This window comes from Paroedura picta, chromosome 13 (genome assembly GCF_049243985.1).
Source record: "Paroedura picta isolate Pp20150507F chromosome 13, Ppicta_v3.0, whole genome shotgun sequence".
In the NCBI taxonomy this organism is placed as follows: Eukaryota; Metazoa; Chordata; class Lepidosauria; order Squamata; family Gekkonidae; genus Paroedura; species Paroedura picta.
The window spans coordinates 46,392,290-46,407,327 of NC_135381.1; the positions used below are offsets into that span (position 1 = coordinate 46,392,290).

General features: G+C 48.8%; 1 protein-coding gene across 3 annotated transcripts; it reads left to right on the forward strand.

Moving 5' to 3' along the window:
- The first annotated feature begins 379 nt into the window (after positions 1-379).
- On the forward strand, positions 380-13,468 carry VSIG4 (V-set and immunoglobulin domain containing 4). 3 transcript variants are annotated; one of them, XM_077308230.1, is made up of 10 exons: positions 380-686; positions 1,417-1,486; positions 3,665-4,027; positions 7,037-7,315; positions 8,030-8,095; positions 8,614-8,694; positions 9,539-9,607; positions 10,981-11,094; positions 12,042-12,063; positions 12,664-13,468. In XM_077308230.1, exons 2-10 carry the CDS (start codon positions 1,459-1,461, stop codon positions 12,908-12,910), a joined length of 1,269 nt encoding a protein of 422 aa, XP_077164345.1. In that variant the 5' UTR covers positions 380-686; positions 1,417-1,458; the 3' UTR covers positions 12,911-13,468. The 3 variants fall into 3 exon arrangements, with proteins under 3 accessions (XP_077164345.1, XP_077164344.1, XP_077164343.1); XM_077308229.1 differs by lacking the exon at positions 1,417-1,486 and having other exon boundaries at positions 383-686; positions 12,667-13,468; XM_077308228.1 differs by lacking the exon at positions 1,417-1,486 and having other exon boundaries at positions 384-686.
- Positions 13,469-15,038: the final 1,570 nt, after the last annotated feature.

A 15,038-nucleotide genomic window follows, 5' to 3' on the forward strand; every position in this document is an offset into this window, starting at 1 on the left:
CAGAGGCAGTCCTGCAGGGCAGCTTATCTGCGACCCCACAGGAGATCTCGGGAGCAGTGCTGCAGCTGCCCACCACAGGGCCTGATGGTTTAACTTCCAGCATCTCAGCTGGGTTTCCTTCCACACGGGCACTAATGGGCAACATCTTTATGAGACAAGAGCATCATCAGTCATGTCTCCAGTCCTGCCTTTCCAAGGGACAAACAACTTTTCTGGCACTTACACATTTTCAGCATATTTTTGGTCCCCGAGTCTCCTCCGCTGGAACACGACCTTGGGGAGGGGGTGGAAGGAAAGCAAGAAACAGAAGAGGAGAAATATGTGCTGAAAACACATTCAGTGCTATCAAAGGTTTTAGGATAAACCGATATTATTTGGATTTTCCCGTGATGTCCAGCCACTGAAACCAGTGTCTTTTCCTGCTGCTGATTTCTAAGGAGACCCGCTTTTGTTCTGTGGTTTTATTAATCCATTTGTAAAAGGAGGAAGGGACAGAAGTGAAGTCAGATCCCTGATAATATAGTGAGAGAAGAAAAGGAAGTTGGGCTTACTTCACTCCTGGCCTCTGAGACAGTCACCATCTCTCTGAAGGAGAGCAGAAGACCCTGGGTGACACTCTTGGGAGATGGACCACCAGCCTCTTTGCTTCTGGCTGCTCCTGCTTACCTGCACCGGCTGCGGGAAAGGTGAGTGCTCTGAGCATCCTCTCCACAGATGAGCACTGCCAGGCCCCCTCCGGCCATCATTAGGGGACTGGAGGGAAGCTCCAGGCTGGTAAACCCCTGGAGACGTATGGGTCAAGCCTGGGGAAGGCAGGGCCCTCAGTGGGGTGCAGTGCTTTGCAATCCACCCTCCGGGGTAGCCATCTCCTCCAGGGGAACCGACCTCTGTGATCTAGAGGTCAGTTTTAATTCTGAGGGATCCCCAGGTCCCCCCTGGAGGCTGGCAACCCTAACAGCAGTATTTAATGCCTAGAAAAGGAAATACATCGTTTGGTGTCGTAACTGTAACAATGGGGGTGTTCTGGGTCGGTTCTCCTTCAGTGGAGGTGTTCTTTATAGTCAAGAACTATTCATGTAAAGTACTGGGGATTCTGGCGCGTATCACTGGACCCAGGCCCTCAACCTTTCATCGTGTGCAAAGTGGTGGTTTACTTTATGAAAAGGTGGAAGCATGTGGGGTGTTTTTGCCTGGTGCAGAGAGGTAGGAAGGATCTGGTTTTCAGCATTTAGCAATGATTCCACATTGAGCAAGGACACTGAACTCATGCATCAGAACTGACCAAGTTGCATAATTTTCTGGCTTCTTCACAGATTAGGGTTTGTGTGTGAGGGAGTGTGTATGGTTAGAATGCAGCTATAACCAGAGTTAATCAGAACGATCTCTCATCAAATTCTCTAATTGGCCATTCTCCAGTCCCTTGCATTTCCCTGTGTGCTGAAAGACCAACTTTATCTGATGCCTTTGATGTCCTGCAGTGAGCAAGGTATTGTGGAACTTTTAATAAATCTTTCCCCTGTTGTCAGCATTCTGGGGGATGTTGGTCCCAAACATTGCTAGACGGTCTGTAGTTACTAGAAAAATCCAAGAAATGAGACCATTGCATTGCACTCTCTCCAAAGGGAAGAAAAGGTAAACATAGATAGATAGATAGATAGATAGATAGATAGATAGACAGACAGACAGACAGACAGACAGACAGACAGACAGACAGATAGACAGATAGATAGATATCCCGGCCCCAGGGAAGCACGCCTGGCCTCGACCAGGGCCAGGGCCTTTTCGGTCCTGGCCCCTACCTGGTGGAATGAGCTCCTGGGAGAGCTGCGGGCCCTGCGAGATCTTCCATCATTCCGCAGGGCCTGCAAGACGGAGCTCTTCAGCCAGGTCTATGGTTGAGGACGAGGCTAACATCTATTCCCCCCCCCGGGGACCCGGGACCCGGGACCTGGGATTGAGATTGGGGATTAGTACCATCAGTATCCCCTCTCCACCTGCTTGTAGTAGGAGGGGGAGGTTGATTAGCCTATCTTGCCAGGTTAGCTTGCTAACCGATAATGCTATATTGTAATTGTTGCTGAGGGTTTTTAATGGATTTTATTGGGGTTTTTAAAATGTTGTAACCCGCCACGAGCCGTAAGGGAGTGGCGGCCAATAAATCGAAAGATGATGATGATAATAATAATAATAATAATAATAATAATAATAATAATAATAATAGATAGATAGATAGATAGATAGATAGATAGATAGATAGATAGATAGATAGATAGATAACAAGACTTACCCGACAGCTGCAGAACTGAAACCTGGTTTATCAATTGGGCAAAATTAAGGGCATGAAACTGTCCTCATAAAGAGAAATCACTCAGACCAAACCCAACCCACATCCAGGAAAGAAAACCCTGAACAGTTTGAGATCTCTTTCGGTTCACCCACAGCGTTGACCTCAGATTCCTGGAAGGGGGAATTTACATGGGTAGACTGAAATATAAGCACATGGTCTGTAATGTTTTTTTAAAAAACCTTAAAGGTATAATTGAATTTTCATGTTTTTTAAATAGAGACAGGGGCATATGCAAATACCAAACTGAAATCACTCACTCATAAGTGAAGCACTGTGTTATCTATGTCTGTCTCCTGGAAAGTTTGCACTATTCCAGGGTCACGTAAGCATTTTGTGAGTTTTCAGAACATGGTTGTGCATGATTTCATGAGGGTTTAGTGCACAATGGCTGGTTGTGAAAGAATTTAAGATATCAGGTGGATATGCACCACAGGTGTTCTTTATTTGCAAGAAGTAAATCATTATTAGCAAAAGTGATGATTCTAGATTGCCTGAAGTTGTTTGTGTTTTAGGCTACCCCAGTCTAGGTTCTTCACAGCATGAAAGCGAGCTCTGGGTAAGACAGATTCAAGTCAGGTAATAGCAACCAAGAAGATTTGGGGAGTTGTCACTCCCCAGTTGGGGGCCTGGGGATCACCAGGTTTGGAGCCTCTCCCCCCATTTTATTTATTGATTGATTGCTTAGATTTATATCCTGCCACTCTCTGTGGACTCGTGGTGAGTTATACAAAAACATATTTCAGTGCTCTCAGAAATCAGGGGAACTTACAGATGAGAGGAGGAAAGGACCAGGAAGTAAGCGTGAAGTTCCTTTGTCACTCGGAAGTGATGTGGGGGCATCAGTGGCATGGGGGGGAGGGTGATGCTCTGAATTTTGGGCCACTCTCTGATAAGAAGCTAATTCTACCATAGAGAGTTTACCCAGAAACCAGAGTATTAGCCCCAACTTCCGTGACATGCTCCATCATTTCCAGATGATTCATGGACGTCTTGTTTTCTTCCTGGCTCTTCCCCCCCCCCTCCAGGTGAGGTTCCCACATCCCCTTCCGGCTGGTTCCATGGACCTGGGAACCCTATTCAAGAGTGAAAGCTCCCATTGTGAGATACCTAGGGGGGCGGTGACTCTCAAAGACTCTACCCTCCAAACTCTTATTGGTCTCTAAAGTGCTCCTATCTAGCTATTCTATTGCAGACCAAACTGGCTACGCCTCTGAATCTGCCTTCATATAAGAGAACCTGTGTTCTTTTCCCAGCATGCAGTTTTCTTGTCTTTCAAAGAGTTATCACCTGCTTATAGCTGTCCTGTTGGTCTTGCAGCCCTGCTGGATCTAACTGGTGTACAAGAAATAGAAGGGACTTGGAAGGCATCCGTCCGTTTGCCGTGTGTGTATGGACCCTCTGCTGACTTCAGACAAGTGACCGTCTTATGGAAAGCTTCTCTGGCAGATCATGGCATTAGGACCATCTTTCGCCGGGATCCTGACTCCGGGGATCAGACACTCTTCACAAATTTCAGAAACAGAATCCGTGTTCCCAAAGAACCCCCTGGAGACGTCTCCCTCTTAATTGAGGACCTGGAGATGAACGATCGTGGACAATATACCTGCGAAGTTGTCTGGGTGACAAGAAACAAGAGCAGGATGACAAGAGAGAGGACGACTGTCCTCAGTGTCATCAAAGGTAACCTCCGTGGGCTCTAGGGCATGCAGTGGGTAAAAATGCAGCTAGTTTTGTATAATGATTTATTCAGCCCCTATCCACAAATGGGCTTGGGATGGTTTACGTTGAATAAAACAATCATTAAAACAGTTAAAACAGCATAAAACCCTCTAAAACCCCTTTTCGGTCCTGGCCCCGACCTGGTGTAAGGAGCACCTGGAAGAGCTGCGGGCCCTGCAGTGACTGCCTCAGTTTTGGGCCTGCAAAACTGCTCTTCTGCCAGGCTTTTGGGTGGGGCCAGTGAATGACTGAACCTGATACCATCAAATGGGGCCCTCTTTGAAGTACCCCCACAAGTGGGGGATGGGGAGGTAGAAATCCAGACCCATAGCTGGGGCAATTATGGATTTCTAATCTTTTAAAATTGGTTTTAATTGTAATGGGTACATGGTTGTGAACCACCTCGAGTTGGCAATCCTAAAAGGGGCAGTATATAAATTTAATAATAAAAAAGTTTAAATGAATAGTTAAATTGTCAGCCACTAACAAAGCCCCCTCCCCAGCCATCCTCCATCTGGCCTGTAGTGCTGCTCAGCAGAGGACTGAGAGAGGGAGGCCAAAAGGAGAGGAGGGAGGCCCCTGTGGTGTTAAACTGCTCTGGCCTCATCCTTTCATCATTCAGGTTTCTAAACTTTGTATTGTCCTTTAGTTGCTCTGACCTTGGAAGGTCTTGGAAGCTGAGCAGGGCCACACTGGCCAGTATTTGGGTGGGAGACCTCCAAGAATTTAGATGGAGTTCCTCCGAGGACCACCTGGGGTGGGGATGATGCAGAGGAAGGCAACGGCAAACCATTTCAAAACATCCCTTATCTGGTTGCTAGACAATCTTTCAGATCTCAAAGGACAGTGTCTGGGTGGCAGGTTAACATGGATAGAGAGGTTGTCGAGAGGCATTTAGCTGCACTGGATGAGTTCAAATCCCCTGGGCCGGATGAAATGCACCCGAGAGTGCTCAAAGAACTTTCCAGAGAACTTGCACAGCCCTTGTCCATCATCTTCGGAACCTCTTTAAGGACTGGAGATGTCCCGGAGGACTGGAAGAGAGCAAACGTTATTCCGATCTTCAAAAAAGGGAGGAAGGATGACCCGGGAAACGACAGACCAGTGAGTCTGACCTCTGTTGTGGGGAAGATAATGGAGCAGATATTAAAGGGAGCGATCTGCAAACATCAGGAGGACAATTTGGTGATCCAAGGAAGTCAGCATGGATTTGTCTCCAGCACGTCCTGCCAGACCAACCTGGTTTCCTTTTTTGACCAAGTAACAGGTTTGCTGGATCGGGGAAATTCGGTTGATGTCATTTACTTGGATTTTAGTAAAGCTTTTGACAAGATTCCCCATGATGTTCTGATGGATAAGTTGAAGGACTGCAATCTGGATTTTCAGATAGTTAGGTGGATAGGGAATTGGTTAGAGAACCGCACTCAAAGAGTTGTTGTCAATGGTGTTTCATCAGACTGGAGAGAGGTGAGTAGCGGGGTACCTCAGGGCTCAGTGCTTGGCCCGGTACTTTTTAACATATTTATTAATGATCTAGATGAGGGGGTAGAGGGACTACTCATCAAGTTTGCAGATGACACCAAATTGGGAGGACTGGCAAATACTCCTGAAGATAGGGACAGAGTTCAACGAGATCTGAACACAATGGAAAAATGGGCAAATGAGAACAAGATGCAATTTAATAAAGATAAGTGTAAAGTTCTGCATCTGGGTCAGAAAAATGAAAAGCATGCCTACTGGATGGGGGATACGCTTCTAGGTAACACTGTGTGTGAACGAGACCTTGGGATACTTGTGGATTGTAAACTAAACATGAGCAGGCAATGTGATGCAGCGGTAAAAAAGGCAAATGCCATTTTGGGCTGTATCAACAGAGGCATCACATCAAAATCACAAGATGTCATAGTCCCATTGTATACGGCACTGGTCAGACCACACTTGGAGTACTGTGTGCAGTTCTGGAGGCCTCACTTCAAGAAGGACGTCGATAAAATTGAAAGGGTACAGAGGAGAGTGACGAGGATGATCTGGGGCCAATGAGATGATCTGGGGCCCTATGAAGATAGGTTGATTGACTTGGGAATGTTCAGCCTGGAGAAAAGGAGGTTGAGAGGGGACATGATAGCCCTCTTTAAGTATTTGAAAGGTTGTCACTTGGAGGAGGGCAGGATGCTGTTTCTGCTGGCTGCAGAGGAGAGGACACGCAGTAATGGGTTTAAACTTCAAGTACAACGATTTAGGCTAGATATCAGGAAAACGTTTTTCACAGTCAGAGTAGTTCAGCAGTGGAATAGGCTGCCTAAGGAGGTGGTGAGCTCCCCCTCACTGGCAGTCTTCAAGCAAAGGTTGGATACACACTTTTCTTGGATGCTTTAGGATGCTTAGGGCTAATCCTGCGTTGAGCAGGGGGTTGGACTAGATGGCCTGTATGGCCCCTTCCAACTCTATGATTCTATGATTCTATTATCTCCTGGCTATACTATACTTACCCCTGTTCCACATAATATATTTCTGGTAAGGCCTAGGAGGAACAGCTGGTCTCATGGCTAAAGTGCCACTCAGCTCTTAACACCCACTCAGGGCGGCTGTCCTGCCTCTGAGTGCCTCCTCCTCCAACTGGCTTGCCTGTCTGTCCAGTAGCCAGCCAATCACCTTCCATCCCCCGCCTTCTTCCACTTCCCTCCGAGGCTTGGAGGCTGCAGATCCCTGCTGTGTGAGAGCTGCCCCTGCCGTTGAGTTCCCTGCAGCCTTTCCAGGTCCCGGGGGGAGGGGGAGGCCATCCACAGAGTTCTATCACCCGACACCATAAACTAGTGTCCACTGGATTCCTGACTGCAATGGGCTTGGCCTCTAGTAAACAAATAAATACTGTAATTTCCCTCCGTCCTTCTCCCCCTGGGCCCTTTGGGCTTCAGCTTGCTTGCCCAGCTACTCTAGCTGCTCAATAAGCACTCTCCTTCCTCTGTCCAGTTGCAGTGACCAAACCCACCATCACGGCTGGGACCACGGAATCCATCCTGCCTACAGGGAGGAATACCAGCTTGACCTGCCATGCCTACGGCTCCCCACCTATCCAATACCGATGGTTGAGGGCAACACAAGGAGGAAATGACGTCCCAGTCAGCCAGAACGCTGTACTCCGCTTTGACAGTCTGCAGGTATTGGATGCAGGAACGTACTACTGTGAAGCAGGAAACCGAGTTAGCTCTGCTGTCCAGAGGAGTGATGCTTTTCAGCTAACAGTGGAAGGTAAGGACTCCAGATAACACCACGGAGTGACAGAAAGAGGAAGGGTTTTAGGAAACACCCTTTAAAAATAAATAAAGTTTTACCCTCTGTTCCACGGGGCCTGACAACACCTTTCCTGCTGCTCACTAACAGAAGTTTTAGGAACTGGGTGGAGGTCAGACTGGTTCAGGCCATGGAGGGGATGTCTGAGGAGAACTTGAACTTGATCTGGGCCATAACTAGTAACCAATGCAGCTGCCTCAGCACTGGCTAGATAGGAGTCCTCCAGGAAGGACCAGTGAGGACCCTAGCAGCTGCATTCTGCACCAGCTGGAGTTTCCGGGTCAAGGACAAGGGCGGGCCAGCGTAGAGCCAGTTGAAGAAGTCCAATCTAGAGGTGACCATTAAAGGGATCACTGTGGCCAGGCAGTCTACAGGTAGGTAGGGCGCTAGTAGCCTCACCTGGCCAAGATGGAAAAACGCCATGCATGCTACCCCATGACCTGTGCCTCCATCATAAGGGAGGCGTCCGGGATCACCCCCCAATTCTTTGCCATGGGTGAGATAAGTTGTGCCCCCCGCAAAGGTAGAGAGGCACACTTCCGTTCCTGCCCCTTTTCTGCTCAGCCACAGGCCTTCCGTCTTGGAGGGGTTGAGTTCTCAAACAGGCCACCGAAGAATCTGTTATGAATGGAGGAGGAGCCAAGTTTAATGCCTGGTGTTTTCCCCTTGTAGATCCTTCAGAAATCCCTACTCTGCAGCCAAGCTCTGAGAATGCAAATACTCACATTGCCAAAAGAGGTAAGCCATTTTAAAGGGTGGCTGAATGAGATGCCAGGTGAGGACTGGAATTAAACTGCAATGTGTTTGGGTTTTGCATGCAAAGGAGGAACCAGAGGTGGGCTTCAGAGCCAGCTTGGTGTAGTGGTTAGGAGTGCCAACTTCTAATCAGGTGAGCTGGATTTGATTCCCCGCTCCCCCACATGCAGCCAGCTGGACAACATTGGGCTTGCCACACCACTGATAAAGCTGTTGTAACCAAGTAAGAATATCAGGGCTCTCTCAGCCTCACCCACCTCACAGGTTGTCTGTTATGGAAGCCGCTTTGAGACTCCTTCAGGTAGGGAAAAGCAGCCTATAAGAACCAACTCTTCTTCTTCTTCAGTAATCTCAGGGGAGGCTGGAAGTCTCCTAAGGAAGTAAAGGCTGCCTCTGTAGGTCTCTTGCCTGAAGCCCTTGTGGAGTCGCCAGGATCAGCTGCGACTGGACTGTCCTTTATGGGTGTTTCCTTATCTGACACACGTCCAACTTTGTTACAGAAACGGTGACTGCAGAGTGGAAGTTCAGGGCAGGAAGCACAGCCAGCCCCCTCGGCCCCAGAAGGACCTCCCCAACAAGAGGTGAGGAAAGGAGTTTTCTTGAGACTTTCCAAGACAGGCGAGCGAGACCCACACGCACACCTCACAGGGCTGCCGGGTTAGACATGTTCGTACTTGATTTTAGGGGGGTGCTGTTGAATGTTTGCTAAAAATTACTACCAGTGTATTTAGGGCTCTTCCAGTGCCTGGTGGGATCTATTTAGCTGAAGCCCTTCTATGTCACCTGGTATTCAAGGAACGGATTTCTTCCCTGATCAGGATTTGTCTCTCCAAACCAAGTGACCAGAGCGCAGAGGCAATATATCTTCTCTTCTGCTCCATCTCCCTAATTGTCTTCAAGAAATTGGAGATCGGCATGTTGGGACAAGAGGCAGAACTGGAAACCCTGGGGGGGGGGGGAGAACAATTTATATACAATCCTGAACAAGGGATCTTCACACCATTGGTCAGTTTCGGTTTCAATAATTTCTGTGAAAGAACCCTGGCCTCCTTTTATGGTTGACATGAGGAACGTTATTAAAGGATCGCGGCATTAGCAAGGTTGAGAACCACTGAGCTAGTGGCAGAGATTCCCCCTTCCCCTCCTTGCCGTCTCTCATGCACAAACACAATGATTAGCTGACTCCTTCCTTTGAACACTTATTGATCTATTTTGGGCGTTGGACATTGCCGGAGTTCCCTTCGTGGCTCATCCTGACTCAGAGGGGTGTGGGTATTCGAACAGTGTGACACCCCTGACCCTATGATCCTACCGCAGGCCGAGGAAAGCACTGGATGAGGGTGGCAATTTCTGTAAAGTCCCCACCGTTCATGGGCACCCACCATTTCTCTGCTAACGAATCTTGATCTTCGGCTTGATTTGCAGATCTGGTTCCAACGTCAGTCGTGTCTCAGAGGGACGGTAGCATTTTAGAGCAACATGCTTCCAACTCAGGTATGGGAAGGCATTGCCTTGACCGGCAGCTGGACCAAGGTGGGCCAGCACTGCTGGTGTTGCTTGATCTCATGGCAGCGCTGGACACGGTAGACCATAAGCTTCTTGCTTGCTGCCTCTTCAACACGTGTCTCCCCCTTTCTCCATGGCTGTGGATGGAGAGTCCCCATTGGGGAGGGTCAATCACACTGCTGCCCACCTCCCTTGTGGGGGTCCGCAGCGGGTGTTTCTCTCCCTGATGTTATTCAACATTTTTATGCGCCTTCTCACCCAGCTAGTTCGCTTGGGGCTTGGGTGTCTCCTGTGGACTGTCAGCCGGATGCCCTCCGAGCTCATTGGCCCAGTGTCTGGAAGTGGGGATGGAGAGACTTAGCCGCCTGTCTGAAACTGAACCCTTCAAAGAGGGAGGACCTTTGAGTGGGGAAGAAAAGGCCTTCCCGTGCTGGACAGAGTATAACTTATGGCTGCACAATCGGCCGGAAACCCGGGAGTGAGCTTTGATGCCTCCCTAATAATGGAGGCTCAAGTCGCAAAGGTAGCACAGCGGGCATTTTCCCACTTACACCAAGCGAAGCTCCCTGGCCCCTGAACACCCAGCCATTGTGATCCACACTAGGGTAACACTAGGATCCATCCTGTGAGGGAGGGGAGGCTGAGAGAGCCCTGGTATGACTGAAGAAGAAGAAGAGTTGGTTCTTAGATGCCGCTTTTCTCTACCAGGAGGAGTCTCCAATCACCTTCCCTTTCCTCTCCCTACAACAGACACCGCATGAAGGAGGTGGGGTTGAGAGAGCTCTGAGAGAACTGCTCATTCAGAACAGCTTTACCAGTGTTGTGGCAAGGCCAAGGTCACCCAGCTGGCTGCATGTGGAGGAGGAACGGGGAATAAAACCCAGCTTGCCAGATTAGAAGCTGCCGCTCTTACCCACTACACCAAGGTGGCCGCTGGAGCTTTGATTGGCTGGGCAGATTTTTTAGAATATTGCTTTGACAGCAACTGCCAGCCCAGTGCAGGGATCTGTACTGTGTGGCTGAAGGGGAGCCGTGACACTCACCCAGTGGCTGACTCTGCTTCCTGTGGCAGCCCTGTCGTGTGTATGCCTACCACCCCCTGTCAAAGGTGCCGGCAGGCTCAAATTTGCTAGGGACCCCTGAATGAATGAACGAAATAAAGAAAGAACAGGGCAGAACAGGTGACCACCTCCTGTGGAGAAAGGACATCCTGCAAAGAGGAGGCCCAGGCAATAACGATTCATTCTGCCTGAGCACAGGCAGAACCTGGGGGGCCTGGGATTCTGCTCCCCCCACCCCATTTTATCAACCAGTCCCTGCTAAGCCGTCCACACTGAAGGGGTCCCTCGCTTTCTCTGCAGCTCTTCGGAAAGCCGGACTGCCCCTGTACATCATTGCTGTGATTGTCGTGCTTTGTGTCATGATGCTCCTTGCGGTCCTGACCATCATCTTCTGTCGGAAGAAGCTCAAGCGCGGTGAGTCCTTGGGAAGGGGAGGCCTCTTCTGAAAATCGTGGCGGGGAGGGGGTGAGCCCCAAGAGGCACTGGGGGGCCGGGCTGGAGCCCTTTCGATACGGACACCAGGCAGTAGGCAAAGATGAACATACTGTTTGTTTGACTATTTAAACATTTATATCCCGCCTTCCCCTGTTGTTCAAGGAGGCTCATGGTAATAGTGAGTTAAACTATTATTAAGAGAGGCAAGGATTTTGGGGTGGGGGTAATGATCTCCCTTCCAGTGCAACCCAGAAATGATATCAGCACATCAGGTGGGTGGTCTATGGAGTCTTGTTTGAATGTGAGAGTTTTGGGTGGGTGCTATAGTGTCACCGGGTGTGATAACCTTATTTCTGGCACACACCAGAAGCAATGTCACCAGCACCCAGGGAGGCCTGTTGGGTCTCTCCAGCTGAACAGCTCTCAGGGGAGGAGAAAACGGTCGACATTTAGTCATCTGCGCATGCCCCCGTGAGGATGCTATGGGCTAGCTCAATGCACTTGGTATCCTACCTCCCCTTCCCTCCCAGACTGCAGCACTGCCTTCATGCAGTGGGGGATCTGCCAGTTTGATTGCCCCTGCAGCAGCAGCTAATAGAATCACTCGAGGCAACGGAAGGCCTGCAAAGATAGGCTCAAAGGCCACCCCACATCAGTGGGTCATTTTGGGAGTGAAGGCTACACTGTACAAACAGACCTCTCTCAGGCAGTCACCAGCTGCGCCAATGCCCTGTGGCCCAGGAGAAAACAGATCAGACCGGATCCTCTAGTTGGGCTGTCCTGGACTGAATGTCTGCTGCAGTCTGCATGCCCTTGGTGGGCGGCTACCCTGACGGGTTTCTTTCCACGGCTTCAGCGGCTGCTGCTTGCTATTTTAAAAGTTGAGTGAAAGATTTTCACATAATGCTCTGCTCGTTCTTTTTCAGATCACATCTACAAAATGTCCTAGTAAGTAACTTTTGGGCATTGCGAGGCAGAAATGTTGGGTGAAAAGGTCTTGGTGACATGAATGTTACAGATGGAGTGAAAAGAGCCCCAAATGTTTATGCAGTGGCCCCATGGCAGGAGGGGGGGGGGATGTGAAGGAATAGGAGGGGCAAGCAACCTGCTTTTCTAAAGGGAGTGGGAAGAGAGTTCTGAGTTCTGGTCGGGATGAGTCATACGTCTAAATCATAATTGTCCACCTGACCTGCCTCATCCTCAGTTTGCAGGAATATAAAAACGTGGAACTCTGTTTCCCTGAGGCCAAAGAGAAGTCATGACCGGGTTCCCCCTTTCAAGGGATATTTCAGCTCACTGTGGGGAGGGGAGGGGAGGGGAGGGGAGGGGAGGGGAGGGGAGGGGAGGGGGGGGACTCAGTCCTTCTCTCCACAGACTGGATTCTCTTTTATCAGGGTCAGGGGTTTGATCCCACCCTCTGGGAGAGGCAGAGAGGCACACAAGAGTAATCAGACTTCTCCAGGCTAGAGGGCTTCCCGGGGTGGTGTGCCATGGTCAAGAGCCTCTTCACATCTTCTGGGTGGTTCTAACCTGGGCCTTTTTTCCCAGCAGCCGTCCTGTGACTGTCGGGAGGGAAGAGGCCACCTGTGATGCGGCCGCACCATTCCGGTGTGAATCTGTGCAAGCCACTCCAAGGGTTGAGAACAATTACTCCATGGAACCCACCGAAACCTCTGAATACGTGCGAATGGACACAAAGTTAGACAATGAGTACGAGATACTCATCCGCAAGATGGAGTCGGAATACGAAGTGGTCGGCACGGAGGGTGTGGCCGCATGCAGGCCAAGCTCTTAACAAGAGGGGAGGAGCCCTCTTCTGCCGCTCTTTCCTCGGCCTCACTCCATCACTTCGTTAGCGTTGGTCCCATGGGTTTGCCCAGACATGCCAAGCCAATCAGACTCCCAGCTGCCAGTATTATCATTGGTCCTACGAATGTGAATATTGTGCTTTCCAGGGAGATGTGAAGGAACTCTTTGCTCCATCTTTGAATGGACTGAAGTCTTAGATATTAGTAGTCAGGGGGATTGCCCAGCTGGTCTGCATACATGTTGTACCTACTTGGCTACCTATTTTATATTATTTTATTATGCTTCCTGTGTGTAACTCTGCCATACGATAAAGAAATAATAATGCCATCTGTCAAAAGGGTGACACAATGTAGTGGACTTGGGTCTGGGAGACAATGGTTTGTATTCCGCCCGCTGCCATGAGCCAATCACACACTGTCCGCGTCACCTACCTCACGGGGTTGTTGTGACAATAAAATGAAGCAGGGGAAAATAATGCCAGCCACTTTGGATTCACTTTGGAGTGAAAGGCAGGTTATAAATAAATCAATATGCTTCTTTTGCACCTATGTTTTAAATACATAGAATGGTCAGTCATATTGGAAACTCAGAGACATGATGAGTGTCATACCATGGACAAGAATGCTGGAAGGGAAGGGAGCATGTGAAGGGTGGGCGCTACTCAAACAAGAGCTATTGCATGCTCAATCAATGACTATCCCAGAAAGACGAAAACACTGCAGGAGCTCTAAGAAGCCTATTTGGATGAACAGAGAACTTCAAGAGGAACTAAGAAGGAAAAGGAAAATGTTCAGGAAATGGAGGGAAGGACAGAGCTCTAAAGAAGAGTACCTACAGGTTACTAGGCACTGTAGATCAATCATCAGAAAGGCCAAAGCTGAGAGTGAGCTAAGATTGGCCAGGGAAGCCCATTGTAACAAGAAAAGATTTTTCAGTTACGTGAGGAGCAAACGTAAAGTAAAGGAGGCAATAGGCCCGCTGTTGGGTGCTGATGGACAAACTCTAACGGAAGATGCAGAGAAAGCAGAAAGGCTTAGTGCCTATTTTACATCTCTTTTTCCCCCCAGGTCAAAGGGTTTAGGCACATATCGAAACATTGGCCTACCTGAAGGTTTCTTCTCTTCAGTGGGGCGAAGTCCTCCACACTGGTTAGGTCACGCCTCCAACTGCTCCTTGCAGGGTAATGCAAATTAGCAAGCCTTCTGGGATCGTGGTAGGCTGACCCCTCCAGGCCTGGAATAGCCAAGCTCCAACCAATAATGTTCTTATCCAACCAACTTTATGAATCATTTAACTTCCTTAATTATTGAACTTAAACATGAACAGCAATATTAACATGAAAACCAACTTTTCATAACATATCTGCTTTTCACCAGTTTTGAAACACAACCTATTGAGGAGGGTAAATATATTGGAGGACTTCGCCCCACTGAAGAGAAGAAACCTTCAGGTAGGCCAATGTTTCGTTCTCCTTCAGTGGGGGAAGTCCTCCACACTGGTTATGTAACCAAGCTAAATAGGGTGGGCTTATGTATATACGTCTTACAGATTCAACCTGCCACCTGTTTCAAGACTCGTCTGCCAAAGGTTACCAATTCCTCCTCCTGAGCCTCAATTTTGTAACGCCTCACAAATGTAGTAAAGGAGGACCATGTAGCTGTCCTACAAATCTCCTCAATCGAGGCTCTGGTTCTAAAGGCTGCCGAGGTGGCTGCGGCTCTGGTTGAGTGCGCTGTGATATTCTTTGGACAACTCAACCCTTGTGAATCATAAGCCTGCTTGAGACACAGTCTTATCCAATTGTTCACTGTAGACTTTGATACCTTATTACCTATGTTTGTTGTGCCGTAAGCCACAAATAAGGCCTCTGTTAATCTAAAGGCCTGAGTCCTTTTGATATAACATCTCAGTGCCCTTCTGACATCTAATTTGTGCCAGTTCTTTTCAGTTTCCCCTGAAGGGTTTGGAAAAAATGACGGAATCACTATTTGTTGGTTCAAATGAAACCCTGAATTGACTTTTGGTACAAAGGAAGGATCTGTACATAACAAAACAGACCGTTTACGGAATATACATAGATCTTTGGCAATTGATAGGGCACCCAGTTCAGACAC

Excerpts from the sequence above, each read along its gene's own strand:
- VSIG4 (XM_077308228.1), top strand. The coding sequence starts at position 626 with ATGGACCACCAGCCTCTTTGCTTCTGGCTGCTCCTGCTTACCTGCACC. Across the intron at positions 8,695-9,538 it reads AAGGACCTCCCCAACAAGAG|ATCTGGTTCCAACGTCAGTC; the intron begins GTGAGGAAAGGA and ends CTTGATTTGCAG. Across the intron at positions 9,608-10,980 it reads GCAACATGCTTCCAACTCAG|CTCTTCGGAAAGCCGGACTG; the intron begins GTATGGGAAGGC and ends CTTTCTCTGCAG.